Source organism: Nanorana parkeri, unplaced genomic scaffold (assembly GCF_000935625.1).
Source record: "Nanorana parkeri isolate BGI_ZX_2015 unplaced genomic scaffold, ASM93562v1 scaffold731, whole genome shotgun sequence".
NCBI lineage: Eukaryota > Metazoa > Chordata > Amphibia > Anura > Dicroglossidae > Nanorana > Nanorana parkeri.
The window spans coordinates 297,235-315,135 of NW_017306999.1; the positions used below are offsets into that span (position 1 = coordinate 297,235).

The 17,901-nt window shown below is 45.5% G+C and overlaps 1 protein-coding gene and 10 non-coding genes across 11 annotated transcripts; 9 read left to right on the forward strand and 2 right to left on the reverse strand.

Moving 5' to 3' along the window:
• The first annotated feature begins 1,350 nt into the window (after positions 1-1,350).
• Positions 1,351-1,423, forward strand: TRNAA-AGC. Its single transcript has one exon. It is a non-coding gene; the product is annotated as a tRNA-Ala (tRNA).
• A 558-nt stretch (positions 1,424-1,981) lies between these two features.
• TRNAR-ACG lies at positions 1,982-2,054 on the forward strand. The gene has a single exon. It is a non-coding gene; the product is annotated as a tRNA-Arg (tRNA).
• A 1,098-nt stretch (positions 2,055-3,152) lies between these two features.
• Positions 3,153-3,225, forward strand: TRNAA-AGC. The gene has a single exon. It is a non-coding gene; the product is annotated as a tRNA-Ala (tRNA).
• A 960-nt stretch (positions 3,226-4,185) lies between these two features.
• Positions 4,186-4,258, forward strand: TRNAR-ACG. The gene has a single exon. It is a non-coding gene; the product is annotated as a tRNA-Arg (tRNA).
• A 438-nt stretch (positions 4,259-4,696) lies between these two features.
• Positions 4,697-4,769, forward strand: TRNAR-ACG. Its single transcript has one exon. It is a non-coding gene; the product is annotated as a tRNA-Arg (tRNA).
• Positions 4,770-6,791: 2,022 nt separating this feature from the next.
• Positions 6,792-6,864, forward strand: TRNAA-AGC. The gene has a single exon. It is a non-coding gene; the product is annotated as a tRNA-Ala (tRNA).
• A 715-nt stretch (positions 6,865-7,579) lies between these two features.
• Positions 7,580-7,652, forward strand: TRNAA-AGC. The gene has a single exon. It is a non-coding gene; the product is annotated as a tRNA-Ala (tRNA).
• Positions 7,653-8,312: 660 nt separating this feature from the next.
• TRNAA-AGC lies at positions 8,313-8,385 on the forward strand. The gene has a single exon. It is a non-coding gene; the product is annotated as a tRNA-Ala (tRNA).
• Positions 8,386-9,635: 1,250 nt separating this feature from the next.
• Positions 9,636-9,708, forward strand: TRNAA-AGC. The gene has a single exon. It is a non-coding gene; the product is annotated as a tRNA-Ala (tRNA).
• A 1,991-nt stretch (positions 9,709-11,699) lies between these two features.
• TRNAR-ACG lies at positions 11,700-11,772 on the reverse strand. The gene has a single exon. It is a non-coding gene; the product is annotated as a tRNA-Arg (tRNA).
• Positions 11,773-13,356: 1,584 nt separating this feature from the next.
• On the reverse strand, positions 13,357-15,657 carry LOC108793207 (oocyte zinc finger protein XlCOF6-like). The gene has a single exon (XM_018564161.1). The coding sequence runs from the start codon at positions 15,655-15,657 to the stop codon at positions 13,357-13,359; it is 2,301 nt and encodes a 766-aa protein (XP_018419663.1).
• Between the last annotated feature and the right edge of the window lie 2,244 nt (positions 15,658-17,901).

A 17,901-nucleotide genomic window follows, 5' to 3' on the forward strand; every position in this document is an offset into this window, starting at 1 on the left:
GGGGGGGGTGGGGGGGGCGGGAGGGAGCTGCGGCCGGTCATGTAAAATTCTATTATATGTGCAGCTACCCCAAAAGTAAGACCTAGCACATTTCTGTAATATAAGACCTATCACCGAACTAGGTCTTATTTTCGGGGTAGGTCTTATATTACAGAAATCCCTGAAGATAGCGCTAGGTCTTATTTTCTAGGTCTTACTTTCGGGAAACACGGTACAAGAAACGTCTCACCTCTGTGCTCGCCAACAAGGGTTTCTCCACCGAGTACTAAGTCATGTTGGGGATCAAATACTTATTTTACTCACTGAACTGCAACTCAACTTATAACATTTGTATCCTGAGATTTTTCTGGATTTTTGGTGGATATTCTGTCTCTATCATTTTAAATACACCGATGATAACAATGATAGACCTTTCACTTCTTTGTAAGCGGGCAAACTTACAAAATCTGCAGGGGATCAAATCATTATTTTCCTCACTGTATATGGATCCGGGTACTACGGTATTCCCTGGCAGGGACTACATTAACCCCTGTTATGCTGGTTTCTATCAATGCAACATTACAAAGATTTTCTTTTTCTGCACTGTATATAAAAAAAAACAGTAGTTTAAACAGAATAAACACTTCTATGCCCCTTAGGAACTATTTAAACAGAGGCCTAGTGGTTTGGTCAATATTTTATTTCCATTTCATTTATGACTTCATTTGTACTTTCCTTGTAATGAGCAGATAAAGATAACACAGATAAAGAGCTCCTTGTTTGGAAGTTTGGTTCATGAAGGGGGATTTTTTTTTTCATTCAACACTTGACCAGTAGGTGTCCCCCTTCAGGATTTAGGCAGAATGCAGAACTCCGAACTCCGAACTCCGAACTCCGAACTCCGAACTCCGATCTCCTCAGAACTAGGGGAATTAGCTCAAATGGTAGAGCGCTTGCTTAGCATGTGAGAGGTAGCAGAATCGATGCCCGCATTCTCCACTTGTTTTTGAATACACAATCAACTTTTTACAAACTGTTTTGTTTAAAATCCTGTTAAAGGCAAATACATAATACAACACCCTTAGTGAATGTCTTCATGTTACACGTCCAGTATACACCGATCAGCCATAACGTAATTACCACCCACCTTATATTGAGTAGTTTCCTCTTTTCCTGGCCCATCAAGGCATGGACTCCACTAGACCTCTGAAGATATGCTGTGGTATCCAGCACCAAGCCGTCAGTACCTCTGACGTTTTGTAGTACAACAACCTGTAAGTTGTTGCAGCTGTAAGGTGGGTAAAGGAAATTTTCATTCAACACTGAACCAGTAGGTGTCCCCATTGAGGTTGTACGCACCAGTGAGACACAGGGGAATTAGCTCAAATGGTAGAGCGCTCGCTTAGCATGTGAGAGGTAGCGGGATCGATGCCCGCATTCTCCAAGTGTTTTTCAGTGTACAAACTAGCTTTTTTAAGATGCGGCAATAACAAGAGCTGTGTGAAATATGTTTAATACAAGAAATCTTGTACTTTATACAGCAAAGCAGAATGGCAACCAGATACGGAGGACTACATATCTCATTAATACATGATTATCATCTCCAAGAACATCTATTTCTTGTGCATGGCTATATTTTATTTCAGGGACAGTCGGGGGGGGGCAGATCTTGGAGCTGTCATTCCAGTGCGATGCAGTAGATGGTCCCACACTTGCTACAGATGCTGCAACAGGTAACCTTACAGTGTAAACTCTAAAAAACAACAACATTGTGAATGTTGTGTTATATCTGTTCGATAAGTGCAAAAGAAAAAAATATAACTTTTGATAGATAGATAGATATTAGATAGATAGATAGATAGATAGATAGATAGATAGATAGATAGATAGATAGATTAGATAAAGACTTGTATTTTTTTCTTTTTATCAGGTTAATGTTAATTATCAGCAACATTGTACATGTAACTACATCCTCAACATCATCTTAAAGGGACAGTAGCAAGGGCCAGTGGTGCAATGGATAACGCGTCTGACTACGGATCAGAAGATTGTAGGTTCGACTTCTACCTGGCTCGATCTTTCTTTTTCTGCACTGTATATAAAAAAAACACATTATTTTAAACAGAATAACCACTTTTATGCCCCATAGGAAATATTCAGACAGAGGCCTAGTGGTTTTGTCTACGTATTTTGGAATTCACAGTTTTTTTGACAAATTATTTTAAGTTGCTGAAACGGTCTCCAGACCTTAATCCTGCAGATAATGTATGGAGGGAGCTGAAAGTTTGAGTTGCCAAGCGACAGCCAAGAAACCTGAAGGATTTAGAGAAGATCTGTAAAGGTATAACTGTACGAGTTCCAATACTTTTCCTCCAATATTTACTGATACCAATTACCAATACCTTTTTTTTGTGTCATGTGACAGTTTTTCTAAAGCAATAAAGACTACAGGACAGTTGTGAAGCGCCAGGGCCCGGCCCCAGCTGTGGCCTAGGTAGTTCTGCCACTGACTCCAAGCTGTATAGAGGGACAAATTCCAGCAATACATTATGCAGCCATGAAGAATACCACCAGCTATAGAGGATTACAAATTCCAGCAATACATTATACAGCAATGCAGAAAAATACCATCAGCTATAGAGGACTACAAATCCCAGCAATACATTATACAGCAATGCAGAAAAATACCATCAGCTATAGAGGACTACAAATCCCAGCAATAGAATATACAGCAATGCAGAATAAAAAAATCAGCTATAGAGGACTACAAATCCCAGCAATACAGATGTGTTTAATCATGAGTACTTGTGAAAATCCCCAATATATCGGCACTGATACTGGTATCGGTGCATCCCTGGTCTTCACAGTACAAAGTGGTGTTCTGTAGCCCTGTCCTAAGACAACAATGCATCCTGTGTACCTAAACCTATGGCAAAGTAACAACAGAGTTCTTTTATATATGGGTCCGGGTACTACGGTATTCTCTGGCTGGGAATACATTAACCCCTGTTATGCTGGTTTCTATCCATGCAATATGACAAACTGCTAACTTGGAGAAAATGATACAACTTACGAATCCTTATTTTTATTTTTTTTAGTGACAGAGCTGTGTGAAATACAAGAAATCTTGACCACTAGGTGTCTCCCTCCAGGTCAACCAGAATCATAATGTCGGGGAATTAGCTCAAATGGTAGAGCGCTCGCTTAGCATGTGAGAGGTAGCGGGATCGATGCCCGCATTCTCCAATTGTTTTTTAAGATGCTGCAATAACTAAAACTTAAAGCGTATGTAAACCCTTAAAAAAACAATGTGAATTGTGAGACAAGAAATTATACGTGGTTCCTTTCAAACACTATTGAGAGTTTTTGTTTTTTGTTATATCTGTTTTATAAGTGCAAAAAAAAAACCCTAATTGATTCTACCAGACGTCTTGTCAGCTGATATCGCCTCGTGCTCTCTGTGCAGCACTATTATTGATTACATTCTTCTCAGTTATGTCTTACAATATAGTAACAATACAGACTACAGGACAGTGGTAAAGCACTAGGGCCCGGTCCCAGCGCTGCAACTTCTGCAACCCTGGTAGTTCTGCCACTGACTTCAAGCTGTAGAGGGACAAATCACAGCAATACAATATACAGCAATGCAGAATAATACCACCAGCTATAGAGGATTACAAATCCCAGCAATACTTTATACAGCAAAGAAGAATGGCAACCAGCTATAGAGGACTACAAATCTCCTTAATACATGATTATCATCTGCAAGAACATCTATTTCTTGTGCATGGCTATATTTTATTTCAGGGACAGTCGGGGGGGGGCAGATCTTGGAGCTGTCATTCCAGTGCGATGCAGTAGATGGTCCCACACTTGCTACAGATTCTGCAACAGGTAACCTTACAGTGCAAACTCTAAAAAAACACAACATTGAGAATGTTGTGTTATATCTGTTCGATAAGTGCAAAAGAAAAAAAGAAAACTTTTGATAGATAGATAGATAGATAGATAGATAGATAGATAGATAGATAGATAGATAGATAGATAGATAGATAGGTAGATAGGTAGATAGACAGACAGAGAGAGAGAGAGAGAGAGAGAGAGATAAAGACTTGATTTTTTTTCTTTTTATCAGGTAATGTTAATTATCAGCAACACTGTACATGTAACTACATCCTCAACATCATCTGAATAGGACGGTAGTAAGGGCCAGTGGCGCAATGGATAACGCGTCTGACTACGGATCAGAAGATTGTAGGTTCGACTCCTACCTGGCTCGCTTTATGCTTTTCTGCACTGTATATAACAAAAAACATTATTTTAAGCAGAATAGACACTTTTATGCCCCATAGGAAATATTCAGACAGAGGCCTAGTGGTTTTGTCCAGTTATTTTGGAATTCACAGTTTTTTTTACAAATTATTTGAAGTTGCTGAAACAGTCTCCAGACCTTAATCCTGCAGATAATGTATGGAGGGAGCTGAAACTTCGAGTTGCCAAGCGACAGCCAAGAAACCTGAAGGATTTAGAGAAAGATAGATAGATAGATAGATAGATAGATAGATAGGTAGATAGGTAGATAGACAGACAGAGAGAGAGAGAGAGAGAGAGAGAGATAAAGACTTGATTTTTTTTCTTTTTATCAGGTAATGTTAATTATCAGCAACACTGTACATGTAACTACATCCTCAACATCATCTGAATAGGACGGTAGTAAGGGCCAGTGGCGCAATGGATAACGCGTCTGACTACGGATCAGAAGATTGTAGGTTCGACTCCTACCTGGCTCGCTTTATGCTTTTCTGCACTGTATATAACAAAAAACATTATTTTAAGCAGAATAGACACTTTTATGCCCCATAGGAAATATTCAGACAGAGGCCTAGTGGTTTTGTCCAGTTATTTTGGAATTCACAGTTTTTTTTACAAATTATTTGAAGTTGCTGAAACAGTCTCCAGACCTTAATCCTGCAGATAATGTATGGAGGGAGCTGAAACTTCGAGTTGCCAAGCGACAGCCAAGAAACCTGAAGGATTTAGAGAAGATCTGTAAAGGGACCAAAATCCCTTCTGAGATGTGTGCAAACCTGGTAACCAACTACCGTGTTTCCCCGAAAATAAGACCCTGTCTTATATTTTTTTTTTTCAATGAAAAAAGACACTAGGTCTTATTTTCGGGGGATGTTTTATATTTACCTGGCTGCAGCTATCCGTTCTCCGCTCTGATGCCGTCCACTTCGACCCCACTGGCTATGCCGCGCTGTGCCTGCTGGGAAATGCAGTCTTCAGCGGCAGCCGAGGCAGACAGGTGGGTGTACGTGCGTGTGTGCGTGCGGGGGGGGGGGGGGGGGGGGATATGGGTCCGGGTACTACGGTATTCTCTGACAGGGACTACATTAACCCCTGTTATGCTGGTTTCTATCCATGCAATATGACAAACTGCTGACTTTGAAATAGTTTTTTTTACAGCTTGCGAATCCTTGTTTTGTTTTTGGTGACAGAGCTATGTGAAAGAAAGTTTTAATATGAGAGAACTTGACAAGTAGGGGTCTCCCTTCCAGCCATAGCTCAAATGGTAGAGCGCTCGCTTAGCATGTGAGAGGTAGCGGGATCGATGCCCGCATTCTCCAAGTGTTTTTGAGTACACAACTTTTTATGAACTATTTTTTTTAAATGGCTGCAATAGGCAAATTTAAAGTGAATATAAACCCTAAAAAACATAAAACTTCTCTTATTTGGTTCCTTTTGAGAGTTTTTGTTGTTGTTGTATCTGTTTTATAAGGGAAAAAACAAACCCCATTGATTCTGCCAGAAGTCTTGTCAGCTAATATCGCCTTGTGCTCTCTGTGCAGCACTGTTATTGATTACATTGTTCTCAGTTATGTCTTAACTATGGATTGCACTGAAGCAATTTATTCAAGACCTACGAGTACGAGTTCTTTTACTCAAATATTCACCAATACCAATTACCGATAACTTTTTTTGTGTAATGTGACAGTTTTTCTAAAGCAATACAGACTACAGGACAGTTGTGAAGCGCCAGGGCCCGGCCCCAGCTGTGGCCCAGGTAGTTCTGCCACTGACTCCAAGCTGTAGAGGGACAAATCCCAGCAATACTATATACAGCAATGCAGAAAAATACCACCAGCTATAGAGGACTACAAATCCCAGCAATACAATATAAAGCAATGCAGAATACCATCAGCTATAGAGGACTACAAATCCCAGCAACACAATATTCAGCAATGCAGAATACCACCAGCTATAGAGGACTACAAATCCCAGCAATACAATATACAGCAATGCAGAATACCATCAGCTATAGATGACTACAAATCCCAGCAATACATTATACAGCAATGCAGAATAAAACATCAGCTATAGAAGACTACAACTCCCAGCAATACAGATGTGTATAATCATGAGTACTTGTGAAAATGCCCAATATATATCGGCACTGATACTGATACTGGTATCGGTGCATCCCTGGTCTTCACAGTACAAAGTGGTGTTCTGTAGCCCTGTCCTAAGACAACACTGCTTTCTGTGTATCTAAACCTATGGCAATTGTAACAACAGAGTTTTTTTATATATGGATCCGGCTACTATTCTCTGGCTGGGAATACATTAACCCCTGTTATGCTGTTTCTATCCATGCAATATGACAAACTGCTAACTTGGAAAAAATGATACAACTTACGAACACTTATTTTATTTGTTTTGGTGACAGAGCTGTTTAAAAGAAAGTTTTAATACAAGAGAACTTGTCCACTAGGTGTCTCCCTCCAGGTCTTGAGCAAAACCCTAACATAGGGGAATTAGCTCAAATGGTAGAGCGCTCGCTTAGCATGTGAGAGGTAGCGGGATCGATGCCCGCATTCTCCAGGTGTTTTGCAAAACCCAGTTTTTTGACAAATTATTTTAAAAATTCTGAAACGGTCTCCAGACCCTAATCCTGCAGATAATATATGGAGGGAGCGGAAACTTCGAGTTGCCAAGCCAAGAAACCTGAAGGATTTAGAGAAGATCTGTAAAGGGACCAAAATCCCTTCTGAGATGTGTGCAAACCTGGCAACCAACTACAAGAAACATCTCACCTCTGTGCTTGCCGCCAACAAGGGTTTCTCCACCGAGTACTAAGTCATGTCATGTATTTTGGAATACACAGTTATTTTAAATGCTGCAACAGGTAACCTACTTTTTACAAACTCTATTGTTTGAAACCCTGCTACAGGCAAATACATATTACACTACTACCACTACTACTACTGTCTACATGCTACACGTCTAGTATACACCGATCAGCCAAAGCGTAATAACCACCCACCTAATATTGAGTAGGTCCCCGTTTTCCAGACCCGTCGAGGTCCATGGACTCCACTAGACCTCTGAATGTACGCTGTGGTATCTGGCACAGAGCCGTCGGTAGCAGATCCTTTAACTCCTGTAAGTTTGCGAGGTGATCGGCCTCCATGGATCAGACTTGTTGCAGTACAACAACCTGTAAGTTGTTACAGCTGTAAGGTGGTTAAAGAAAATTTTCATTCAAAACTTGACCAGTAGGTGTTCCTCTTCAGGATTTCAATAGAACTCAGGGAAAGGGGAATTAGCTCAAATGGTAGAGCGCTCGCTTAGCATGTGAGAGGTAGCGGGATCGATGCCCGCATTCTCCAAGTCTTTTTGAATGTCGCCTTCGCCACATGTTAGGTATCATGACGAACATTAGAGTGAGAACAATAACTCGAGGACCATCATTTGCTGTTCAGTCTAAACCGATGAGCAGAAAAGGCTTTCAAAGCATTGCATATGAGCAATTCTGAGTACCATAGTTTCTCACCATTGCACGGTTAATGTTAACGTTTGACATGTTTGGTATCTATATATTCGTTGTGACCCCGTGTATTATGTTTTATCCCAAAAAATGGGTATTAAAGTTTGCGTTTGTGTGTACCAAAATTAATTCAAATGTTTTTTTTTAACCAAATGTTTATCAATCTGACATTTGCGCAAATATCATGCACATAAAAAATTCTGCTATAATTGTTTTTATTCTACAGGGCCTCTGCTTTCAGAAAATATCGAATTGTTTGGGGCGGTTTACAGTAATTTTCTATCCAAAAATTTTAATTTTAACGTGTGAAAAATGAAAAAAATTGCTGGGGTACTAAAGGTTAAAGAAAAATTGAATACAAAACTTGAACATTAGGCGTCCCCCTTCAGAATTTGTAAAGTTTTGCTCATGACGGGGGAAAAAATTGCTCGAGTATGAAGGTTTAATGCCAAACTTGGACAGTAGGTGTCCCCCTTCAGTGTTCAGGACTGGCTTTCAGGAAGGGGAATTAGCTCAAATGGTAGAGCGCTCGCTTAGCATGTGAGAGGTAGCGGGATCGATGCCCGCATTCTCCAAGTGTTTTTGAATGTAGAAACTTGTTTGTTTTAGGCCCCATTCACACTGAGCGACATGAAAATCGCACGATTTTGAGCGATATTGCGCAACAAGTGATATTGAGCGACTTTTTCCTATTGGGCTGTATGCAATCAGGAGCAATATCGCTCGAAAAAAGGGCCATGTAGGAGCGACAAGCTACCAGCGACGAGCTACAAGCGATATTGAGCAACGAGATGTGAACAGCTCCATTGAAATGGATTGGAGAAGCTACATAGAGCGATATCGTGTGGAAATATGAGCGATATCGCTGCAAAAATCGCTCGATAAATCGCTCATTGTGAATGGGGCCTAAGATGCTGCAGTTGCTAAAACTCAAAGTGTATCTAAACCCTAAAAAATAAATTATTTGGTTCCTTTTGGAACACACTATTGAGAGTTTTTGTTTTTTGTTGTATCTGTTTTATACACTGAGTGGCCAGATTATTGTGACCACCCCATCAGTACTTCGTTGGGCCGCCTCGTGACTCCACGAGATGATGAAAGGTGATGCGAGGAATCTGACACGGCACTGTTGCCCTTCTGTTGTCTTGTACCAGTCTTGCCCCTCCCCCGTTCTGCCCTAACATTGACTAGTCGCTGACGGCCACAATTCGCACGTTCAGACCCAGATTTTCAGCTGACAGTCCGGTCTTTAAACACTTTAACAATGAGCGTCTCTTGAACATTTAACGAATTCTGCTGTTTTGCTGATACTCGCTCCAACAATCATCCCACGTTCAAAGGCTGTTAAATCGCGTTGTTTCCCCGTATCTTCAGAAACAAATCACTTCTACTGTCGTGGTAAACAACCTGCTTCCCTATTTATAATGGTCTGGCCCTCTAGCAACTTCAGCGCCAAATTATAGCTAATCTGCCTACAAACGTCAGGTGGTCATAATAATCTGGCCACTCAGTGTATATAATAATCCGGACACTCAGCGTAAGCGCTAAAAAAAAACCCCTCATTGATTCTGCCAGAAGTCTTGTCAGCTGATATCGCCTTGTGTTCTCTGTGCGGCACTATTATTGATTACTAGACATGTGCACGGCAGAAAAAAATTGTTTTCTGATGAAACAAATGAGAACGAAAAACGTTTCCATTCGTCTCATCAAAGAAAACTGATATTGCTGCTGTTTCAGATTCGGAGTCAACGAGTTGTTTGAAAGAAAGTTTTCATACGTGACCAGCAGGCGTCTCCCTTCAGGCTTGGAAGCCTCTCAGGGTGTAGGGGAATTAGCTCAAATGGTAGAGCGCTCGCTTAGCATGTGAGAGGTAGCGGGATCGATGCCCGCATTCTCCAAGTCTTTTTGAATGTAGAAACTTGTTTGTTTAAAGGAGAACTATGAGGTGAGTGCTTTTCACTCACCTCATAGTTCTAGCCGACCTGTGACAATGAGACTGTCACAGGTCGGCTCAGTAGATCGGGAGGTGAGCGAACACATGCCGGCGTTCGCTCACCTCTCGATCCCGTCACGGCTCTTTGCCGTGACAGTGGGAGGGACTGGATTCCCCCCTCCCCGCTCCGATCCGCCAGCGCTGACTGGCGGAACGGACGGGGGAGGGGCGGGTACAGCTGGCTCTGCCTCTAGATAGGCAGAGCCAGCTGTCACTCACGCAGCTGGGCGGATCCCGTCATCTACGTCGGGATCCGCTCCGGCTGCTCCGTACAAACCCACAGTTATATTTTAGCTGTTTTTTTGGGGGAAGTTTACTAGAAAAATTGTGCCTGTTGGGGATAATGCCCAGTATGTGTAGGAGACGGGTGCAGAGGGTATAACAGCGGGCAATATATGCAGGAGATGGGTGTGGAGGGTATAACAGAAGGCAATATATGTAGGAGAGAGGTGTGGAGGGTATAACAGCGGGCAATATATGTAGGAGAGGGGTGTAGTGGGTATAACAGCGGGCAATATATGCAGGAGATGGGTGTAGTGGGTATAACAGTCGGCAATATATGTAGGAGAGGGGTGTGGTGGGTATAACAGCGAGCAATATATGCAGGAGAGGGGTGTGGAGGGTATAACAGCGGGCAATATATGCAGGAGAGGGGTGTGGAGGGTATAACAGCGGGCAATATATGTAGGAGAGGGGTGTGGTGGGTATAACAGCGGGCAATATATGTAGGAGAGTGGTGTGGAGGGTATAACAGCGGGCAATATATGCAGGAGAGGGGTGTGGAGGGTATAACAGCGGGCAATATATGTAGGAGAGGGGTGTGGAGGGTATAACAGCGGGCAATATATGTAGGAGAGGGGTGTGGAGGGTATAACAGCGGGCAATATATGTAGGAGAGGGGTGTGGACCCCCCGTTAACCTTTTTTTTTGCTTCTCTGATCATTTATATGGATTTCAATGCGGCAAAGGGTAACACAGATTGATTTCTAATGGAAAGGTCGATGACACTCTCAGGTTTCCTCACTGCAGCATCTTACAATTGAGTTGTTTGCTTATTGAAAAACACATTGGAGAATGCGCGCATCGATCCCGCTACCTCTCGCATGCTAAGGCCCCGTTCACACTGAGCGATTTATCGCAGCGATAGCGCTCATATTTCCACGCGATATCGCTCTCTGTAGCTTCTCCAATCCATTTCAATGGAGCTGTTCACATCTCGTCGCTCAATAGCGCGCAATATCGCTCGCAGCTCCTACATGACCCTTTTTTCGAGCGATATTGCTCCTGATTGCGTACAGCCTAATAGGAAAAAATTGCGCGGCAAGTCGCTCAATATCGCTCGTCGCGCAATATCGCTCAAAATCGCGCGATTTTCATGTCGCTCAGTGTGAATGGGGCCTAAGGCCTGGTTCACACCTAGGCGTATTGCATATGCGCGTCTGTCGCACGTTTTTTTTAACCGCGATGCGCGGTACAAAAAAATTGCGGGTTTCCGAGGGCTACTTGGCTGTATCCCAATGGAAACGCGCAACAAAAACGGCCCAAAGTAGTACCTGTACCTTTTCAGGCGTGGGCCGTTTTGTAGCGCGTTAGGGACGGGCTGAAATACGCCGAGGTGTGAACGAGACCCATTGACTACAATGGGATTTAGATGTTTGAGCGTTTTGTAGAGCGTTCGTCGAGCGTAGAACGCGCTACAAAACGTTCAGGTGTGAACGAGGGCTTAGCGAGCGCTCTACCATCTGAGCTAATCCCCCTCAGCCCGTGCACTGCCTCGGCCATTGCTGTAATGGTTGCACAACCTGAGGCCCTAATATTGGATAAAACATTCTGATGATGAAACTGAAGTCATTTTTTTCTCCATTCCTATAAAGAAGAGGGGGGGGGGGGGGGGGAAAAGCCAGGTAGGAGTCGAACCTACAATCTTCTGATCCGTAGTCGGACGCGTTATCCATTGCGCCACTGGCCCTTAAGAGCTTGAGCAGAAATGTAAAAGGAATACTTTGCTGGGCAACGGACATTTGCGTGATCTGGATTCATTATTGCCAAAGAGGTTTGAGAGTTTAAAAGGAGAACTATGAGGGGGGAGGGGGGGGGGCGCTTTTCACTCACCTCATAGTGCTAGCCGACCTGTGACAATGAGACGGTCACAGGTCGGCTCAGTAGATCGGGAGGGGAGGGAACACATAACGGCGTTCGCTCACCTCTCGATCCTGTCACAGCTCTCTGCCGTGACAGGGGAGGGGCTGGATTCCCCGCTCCGATCCGCCAGCGCTGACTGGCGGAACGGACGGGGGAGGGGGCAGGTACAGCTGGCTCTGCCTCTAGATAGGCAGAGTCAGCTGTCACTCACGCAGCTGGGCGGATCCCGACGTCTAAGTCGGGATCTGCTCCGGCGTCTCAGTATATAGCTCGCGGTATATTGAGCTTAGGGTGACGGGAAGACGCTAGTTTGTGTCCTCCCGTTACCCTAAGGAGAACTATGAGGAAAAGCCTTAACCCCATAGTTCTCCTTTAATACTAGAGTCTCTCCCATCCTCTGGAACTCTTTACCCCAACCTGTCCGTCTATCTCTGACTACCTTTAGGAGATCCATTAAGACTCATCTCTTCAGGGAAGCCGATCCCACCTCAACCTAACCACTGAACCATCACATTCTCAAACAATTCAGCACCACACAGCTACCTCCTCATGTATCACCTCCCCCACCCTTTTAGATTGTAAGCCCTCAGGGGCAGAGCCCTCCTCACCATCTTGTCTTGTAATGTCTTCCTTATATTGTAAAGCGCTGAGCACACTGTTGGCGCTATATAAATCCTGTATAATAATAATACTGCTTTCACTTGTGCTATAGACTTCCCGCTCTCAGAGGTGGCCTACGGCTTCAGTATGGTGGTTGTAGTTGGGCAAGAGTAGGGATGAGCTTGGTGTTGGTGCAAATAATCCCCATAGTTCTCCTTAGGGTAACGGGATGACACAAACTAGCGTCTTCCCGTCACCCTAAGCTCAGTATACCGCGAGCTACAGCTCCCTATATACTGAGACGCCGCAGCTGAAGCAGATCCCGACAATTATGTCTGGATCCGCCCAGCTGCGTGAGTGACAGCTGGCTCTGGCGGATCGGGGAATCCAGCCCCTCCCCTGTCTAGGCAGAGAGCCGTGACAGGATCGAGAAGTGAGTGAACGCCGGTATGTGTTCGCTCACCTCCCGATCTACTGAGCCGACCTGTGACAGTCTCATTGTCACAGGTCGGCTAGAACTATGAGGTGAGTGAAAAGCACCCCCCCTCCCCCCTCATAGTTCTCCTTTAAGGGGTGTTACTGCGGGGTGGGGAATCTATCTGCTGCAACCGGGTTCACACCAAGCCCCAGCTCATCACTAGTCAAGAGGACTTTGCCGCCAGTGGATTGCACAGGAAGTGGCTGTTTTGAAACAGGAAATGAAGACAATTTTCTACACAAGATTTATTTTATACGGCTGATTAAAAACTGTGCGATGGCAAAGACTTCCATTCAGAGGACGGAACTATACCAAGCAGTCTATGGAGGCGCATCATTCAGATCCGACGCCGATCCCGCACGTTCCCCCTTCCTCTTCCAATTTTACGGTGATGACGTTAAAGCCGCCATCGCTTTCACAATTCCCGGTCACGCTCTTCACATCTGGTTCACCATTACGCTCTTTGGGAAGATCGGCGTTCTCCTGGGAGTGTAGGTCACCGGTGTGAGTTTTCTGGTGCTTCACCAGTGCCGCCCTCTTGGAATAACTGACTCCGCACTGAGAGCACGAGAAAGGTTTATCTCCCGTATGGAGCCTGCTGTGCTCTACAAGAGACGCCTTCCAGTTGAAGCCTTTCCCACACTCGGAGCACGAGAACGGTTTGTTCCCTGCGTGGGTGGCCTTGTGTCTCGCTAGGCCAGCGCTGGTGACGTAGCCCTGGCCACATTCTAAGCAAACAAATGGCTGCTGCTCATTGTGCACCTTCTTGTGCTTGTCAAGATGCGGCTTCTGGCTGAAGCCTTTCCCACATTCTGAGCAAGAGTACGGCTTCTCCCCGGAATGGATGCGCTCGTGCTTTACCAGGACCGAACGGACGCTGAAACATTTGCCGCATTCCGAACAGGAAAAGGGTTTCTCTCCAGAGTGAGTCCTGCTGTGTCTGGCGAGGTCAGACTTCTGTGTAAAAACTTTCCCACACTCCGAGCAGTTAAAAGCGCTCGACCCTTGGTGAATTTTTTCATGCTGTTTGAGCGAAGAGTACTGCACAAAACTTTTCCCGCACTCGGCACAGATGAACGGCTTCCTCTCGGTATGGGTGGTCTGGTGCCGTACAAGGTGTGCGTTATTTATGAAACTCTTCCCGCACTCGTTGCAGGTAAACATTTTCCGGCTCAGGTGCTTTCTCTCATGCTGCTTTAGATTGCACTCCCTGTAAAAGGAATTGCCGCATTCCGAACAGGAAAATAGTTTTGTCTCGGCATGGATGACCATGTGGTTGGTCAGCTCGGACTCTGTCAAGAAATTATTTCCGCAGTCTTTGCAAGAGAACTCCGTGACCTTGCTGTGAGTGCGTTCATCTTTTACCACATGGACCTGCTGGTTCAATCTGTTGCCGCAGGTAGAACAGTCAAACAGTTTTTCCCCGCTGTGAGTAACAAGAACGGTTTTCTCAGTGAAACATTTGCCACACTCGGTGCAAGGGTTAGGCTTCACTTCCGTGTGAGTCTGTTGGTGCTTCAACAGTATAGACATGTCACTAAAACTCTTCCCACACTCTGAGCACGAATATATCTGTTCTTCAGAATGAACCCGCAAGTGTTTGCTGAGTTCTGAATCGCATGTAAACACTTTGCCGCAATCTCTGCTCGGACAGTGTTTCTTCTCATGGACTTTACCGTGTTGCTTAAGAGTAGCCTCCAGGAGAAAACACTTCCCGCACTCAGACCACTTAAACGCTGCCTCTGGGTTATGAAGCATTTGATGCTTTTTCAGGTGCCTCTGGCGTGAGAAGCGCTTATCACATTCGGAACAAGCAAAGGGCTTTTCCCCACTGTGCGTCCTCTGATGCTGCTCTAGATTGGCCCTTTTATAAAAACCCTTCCCGCACTCGGGACAAGAAAGCAGTTTATCAGTGGAGTGGACTCTCTCGTGTTCTACCAACGACGACTTCCAGTGAAAGGTTTTTGGGCACTCGGAACACGCAAAGGGCTTTTCTCTAGTATGGACCCGAACGTGTTCCAAGAGCGAGGACTTCCACCTGAAGCGCTTCCCACACTCGGAACAGGAAAAAGGCTTATTGAGCGAGTGGGTCAGCTTATGACTAGCGAGGTCGTCTGCGGACGGGAAAGACGCCAAGCACTCCCAACAGAAGTAACGCTTCTCTTCTGAGTGAACTATTTTATGTTTGTCCAGATGGTTCTTCTGCCTAAAACACTTCCCGCACACCGGACAAGCAAACGGTCGCTCGCCTGTATGGATTCTGTAATGCTTAATGAGGATGGAGCTGGCGCTAAAACATTTCCCGCACACGCTGCAGGAAAAGGGTTTCTGTTCTGTGTGGGTTTGGACGTGTTTACAAAGGTCGGACTTTTGGCCGAAAACCATGCCGCAGTCGGCGCAGGAGAACGGCACCTCTCCCTCGTGGCTTCTCTTGTGCAGCAAAAATGTCGGGTACTGAGCGAAGCTTTTACCGCACTCCGAGCAAACAAACGGCTTTCTGTCCGTGTGAGTGATCTGATGACAGAGGAGGGCTACTCTGGTGCTAAAACCCTTCCCACATTTATGGCACACGGAAGGACTGGACACCGGGGAACGTTTCGGCTGATCCTCAGAATCTGACTGGTTACAAAACATCTTCTGGTTTCCCAATTGGGAGTGTGGTTGCTCCTGAATGGCAGCGGGCTGGCGGCCCAAAGGGTCCGGAGCGCCACTTGTATAAAGTGTCCCTGCATGGGGAGGGCTTTGCTGTGCGGTTATTTTGTGATGAGGCGTCAAACGCTGTTCTGATCCGAAAACAGAAGCTGCAAAAGAGAAAAAACAGACGATTAGCTGCGGCACAAAAATCAAATCATTTCTTCCAATGACTGATGATTATTAACCCTTTCGCTGCCAAGGCGATTTTTCCACGTTATAATTCACATATAAAAAGGAGAACTATGGTGTCAGGGCTTTTCCCCATAGTTCTCCTTAGGGTAACGGGAGGACACAAACTAGCGTCCTCCCGTCACACTAGGCTCAGTATACCGCGAGCTACAGCTCCCTATATACTGACAGTGCCGTAACGGGGACGGATCCCGACATTACTGTCAAGATCCACCCAGCTGCGTGAGTGACAGCTGGCTCTGCCTATCTAGAGGCAGAGAGAGCTGTACCCGCCCCCTCCCCCGTCCGTTCCGCCAGTCAGCGCTGGAGAATCGGGATGGGGGGAATCCCTGCAGGGAGATGAGTGAGCGAGTGACGTTATGCGTTCGCTCACCTCCCGATCTACTGAGCCGACCTGTGACAGTCTCATTGTCACAGGTCGGCTAGAACTATGAGGTGAGTGAAAAGCGCCCCCCTCATAGTTCTCCTTTAAGGCCTGAAAATGACATAAAACCCCCCAGAATTATATATGTCCTGAAAACAAAGACACCCCCCTATGTGATAGTATATTGGTGGTGACAGGTTCTCTGTAAGACAGTAGAAAGGCATCATGGCACACTCATCAGCCAGCATGTAAAACAACTTGTCTCACCACTAAGGACAATGACAGAGGTTTGGATACACGTCTTCTGCAGAGGATGTGAAAGCCGCACAGCCGCGCCAAGGCACCTCTTATAGTGCGGTCCTAACTCTAAACTATGAGAGTCTCCATCTTGGAGCACATGGGGGCAGAAGATATCAAATTGGGTGCAGGCTTGTCAGGAGGACGCCCCACCTCCTTAAAAGGCACAGAAACACATAAGGGATCCCGCACATCCCATTGGCAGCTGAGAAACCCCATGCGTCGCTGCACCAAATCGGTCAAGCAAAACAAATGACAAACGCACTCAACAATTTGTCACCAGTTATACAGTAAGGTGCACACGTGTCTACAGTTCTACTGTTTTACTGTTCAAAGCCCATTCCGTGTGCGCCTTACTGTATAACTGGTGACAAATTGTTGAGTGCGTTTGTCGTTTGTTTTGCTTGAGGTTCTCTGTAAGGTGACATAAGGGGTCTATTAGATCCTTTGTATCACCTTTGTGCTTCACATAAGCTATTCAAGTACAGATTGTGCTGGAGTCGCTTCTTCCTCCTTGGCTTTTGTAGCCGGGAAATGAGAGCTCAGAAGCCAGAAGTGATGCAATCAGCGTCGCTTCCGGCTCCATTCAGCGGGGAGGAGATCGTCAAATGGATTTCTACTGGTCTCTATCCTCGCTGCCAGCTGACACCCGAGAAGCCGTTCCTGGGTCTGCAGGAGGGGCAGCAGAGCCCACAAAGCAATTCGGGGGGGGGGGGGTCAGTTCACCTGCCCACGGAAGCGATCTGGGTGGCGGCTCAGCTACTAGAACCGCTTCCAGTGTAAATACGACAGTCGGCTTTACACAGGTAACCAGAGTCCTGGCGGCTTGTCTGTTTACAGCGCTGTAAGGCTGGGTTCCCACCTGGGCGGATTGAATATGCGCGTTTTCCGCACGTTTTTTTTTACCGCGATTCGCTGTAAAAAACCAGCGCGGCAAACGCGCGTTTCCGAGGGATACTTGGCTGTATCCCAATGGAACCGCCCGACCGAAACGCCCCAAAGAAGGATATGTGCTTCTTTGGGCGTAGGGCGGTTTCCCGCGCGTTCGTACTCGCGGAAAACCGCATAGATGGGAACCGTACAAATTGAAAATAATGGCATTTCCCTGCTTGAGCGGTTTTCCGCGAGTACGAAAGCGCGGAAAACCGCCTAGGTGGGAACCCAGCCTAAGGGATCCACGGTGCTAAACGCTGTGCAAACGTGTTGCAATTCATTCATTCAGTGACTTGGAACAAATATAGAGATCGGTAAGGATCAGACGCAACAAGGGAACCCTTCGTCTACATACATGTTCAGGGACAGGGACTGAAAGAACTGAAGAGGTGTGGCATGAA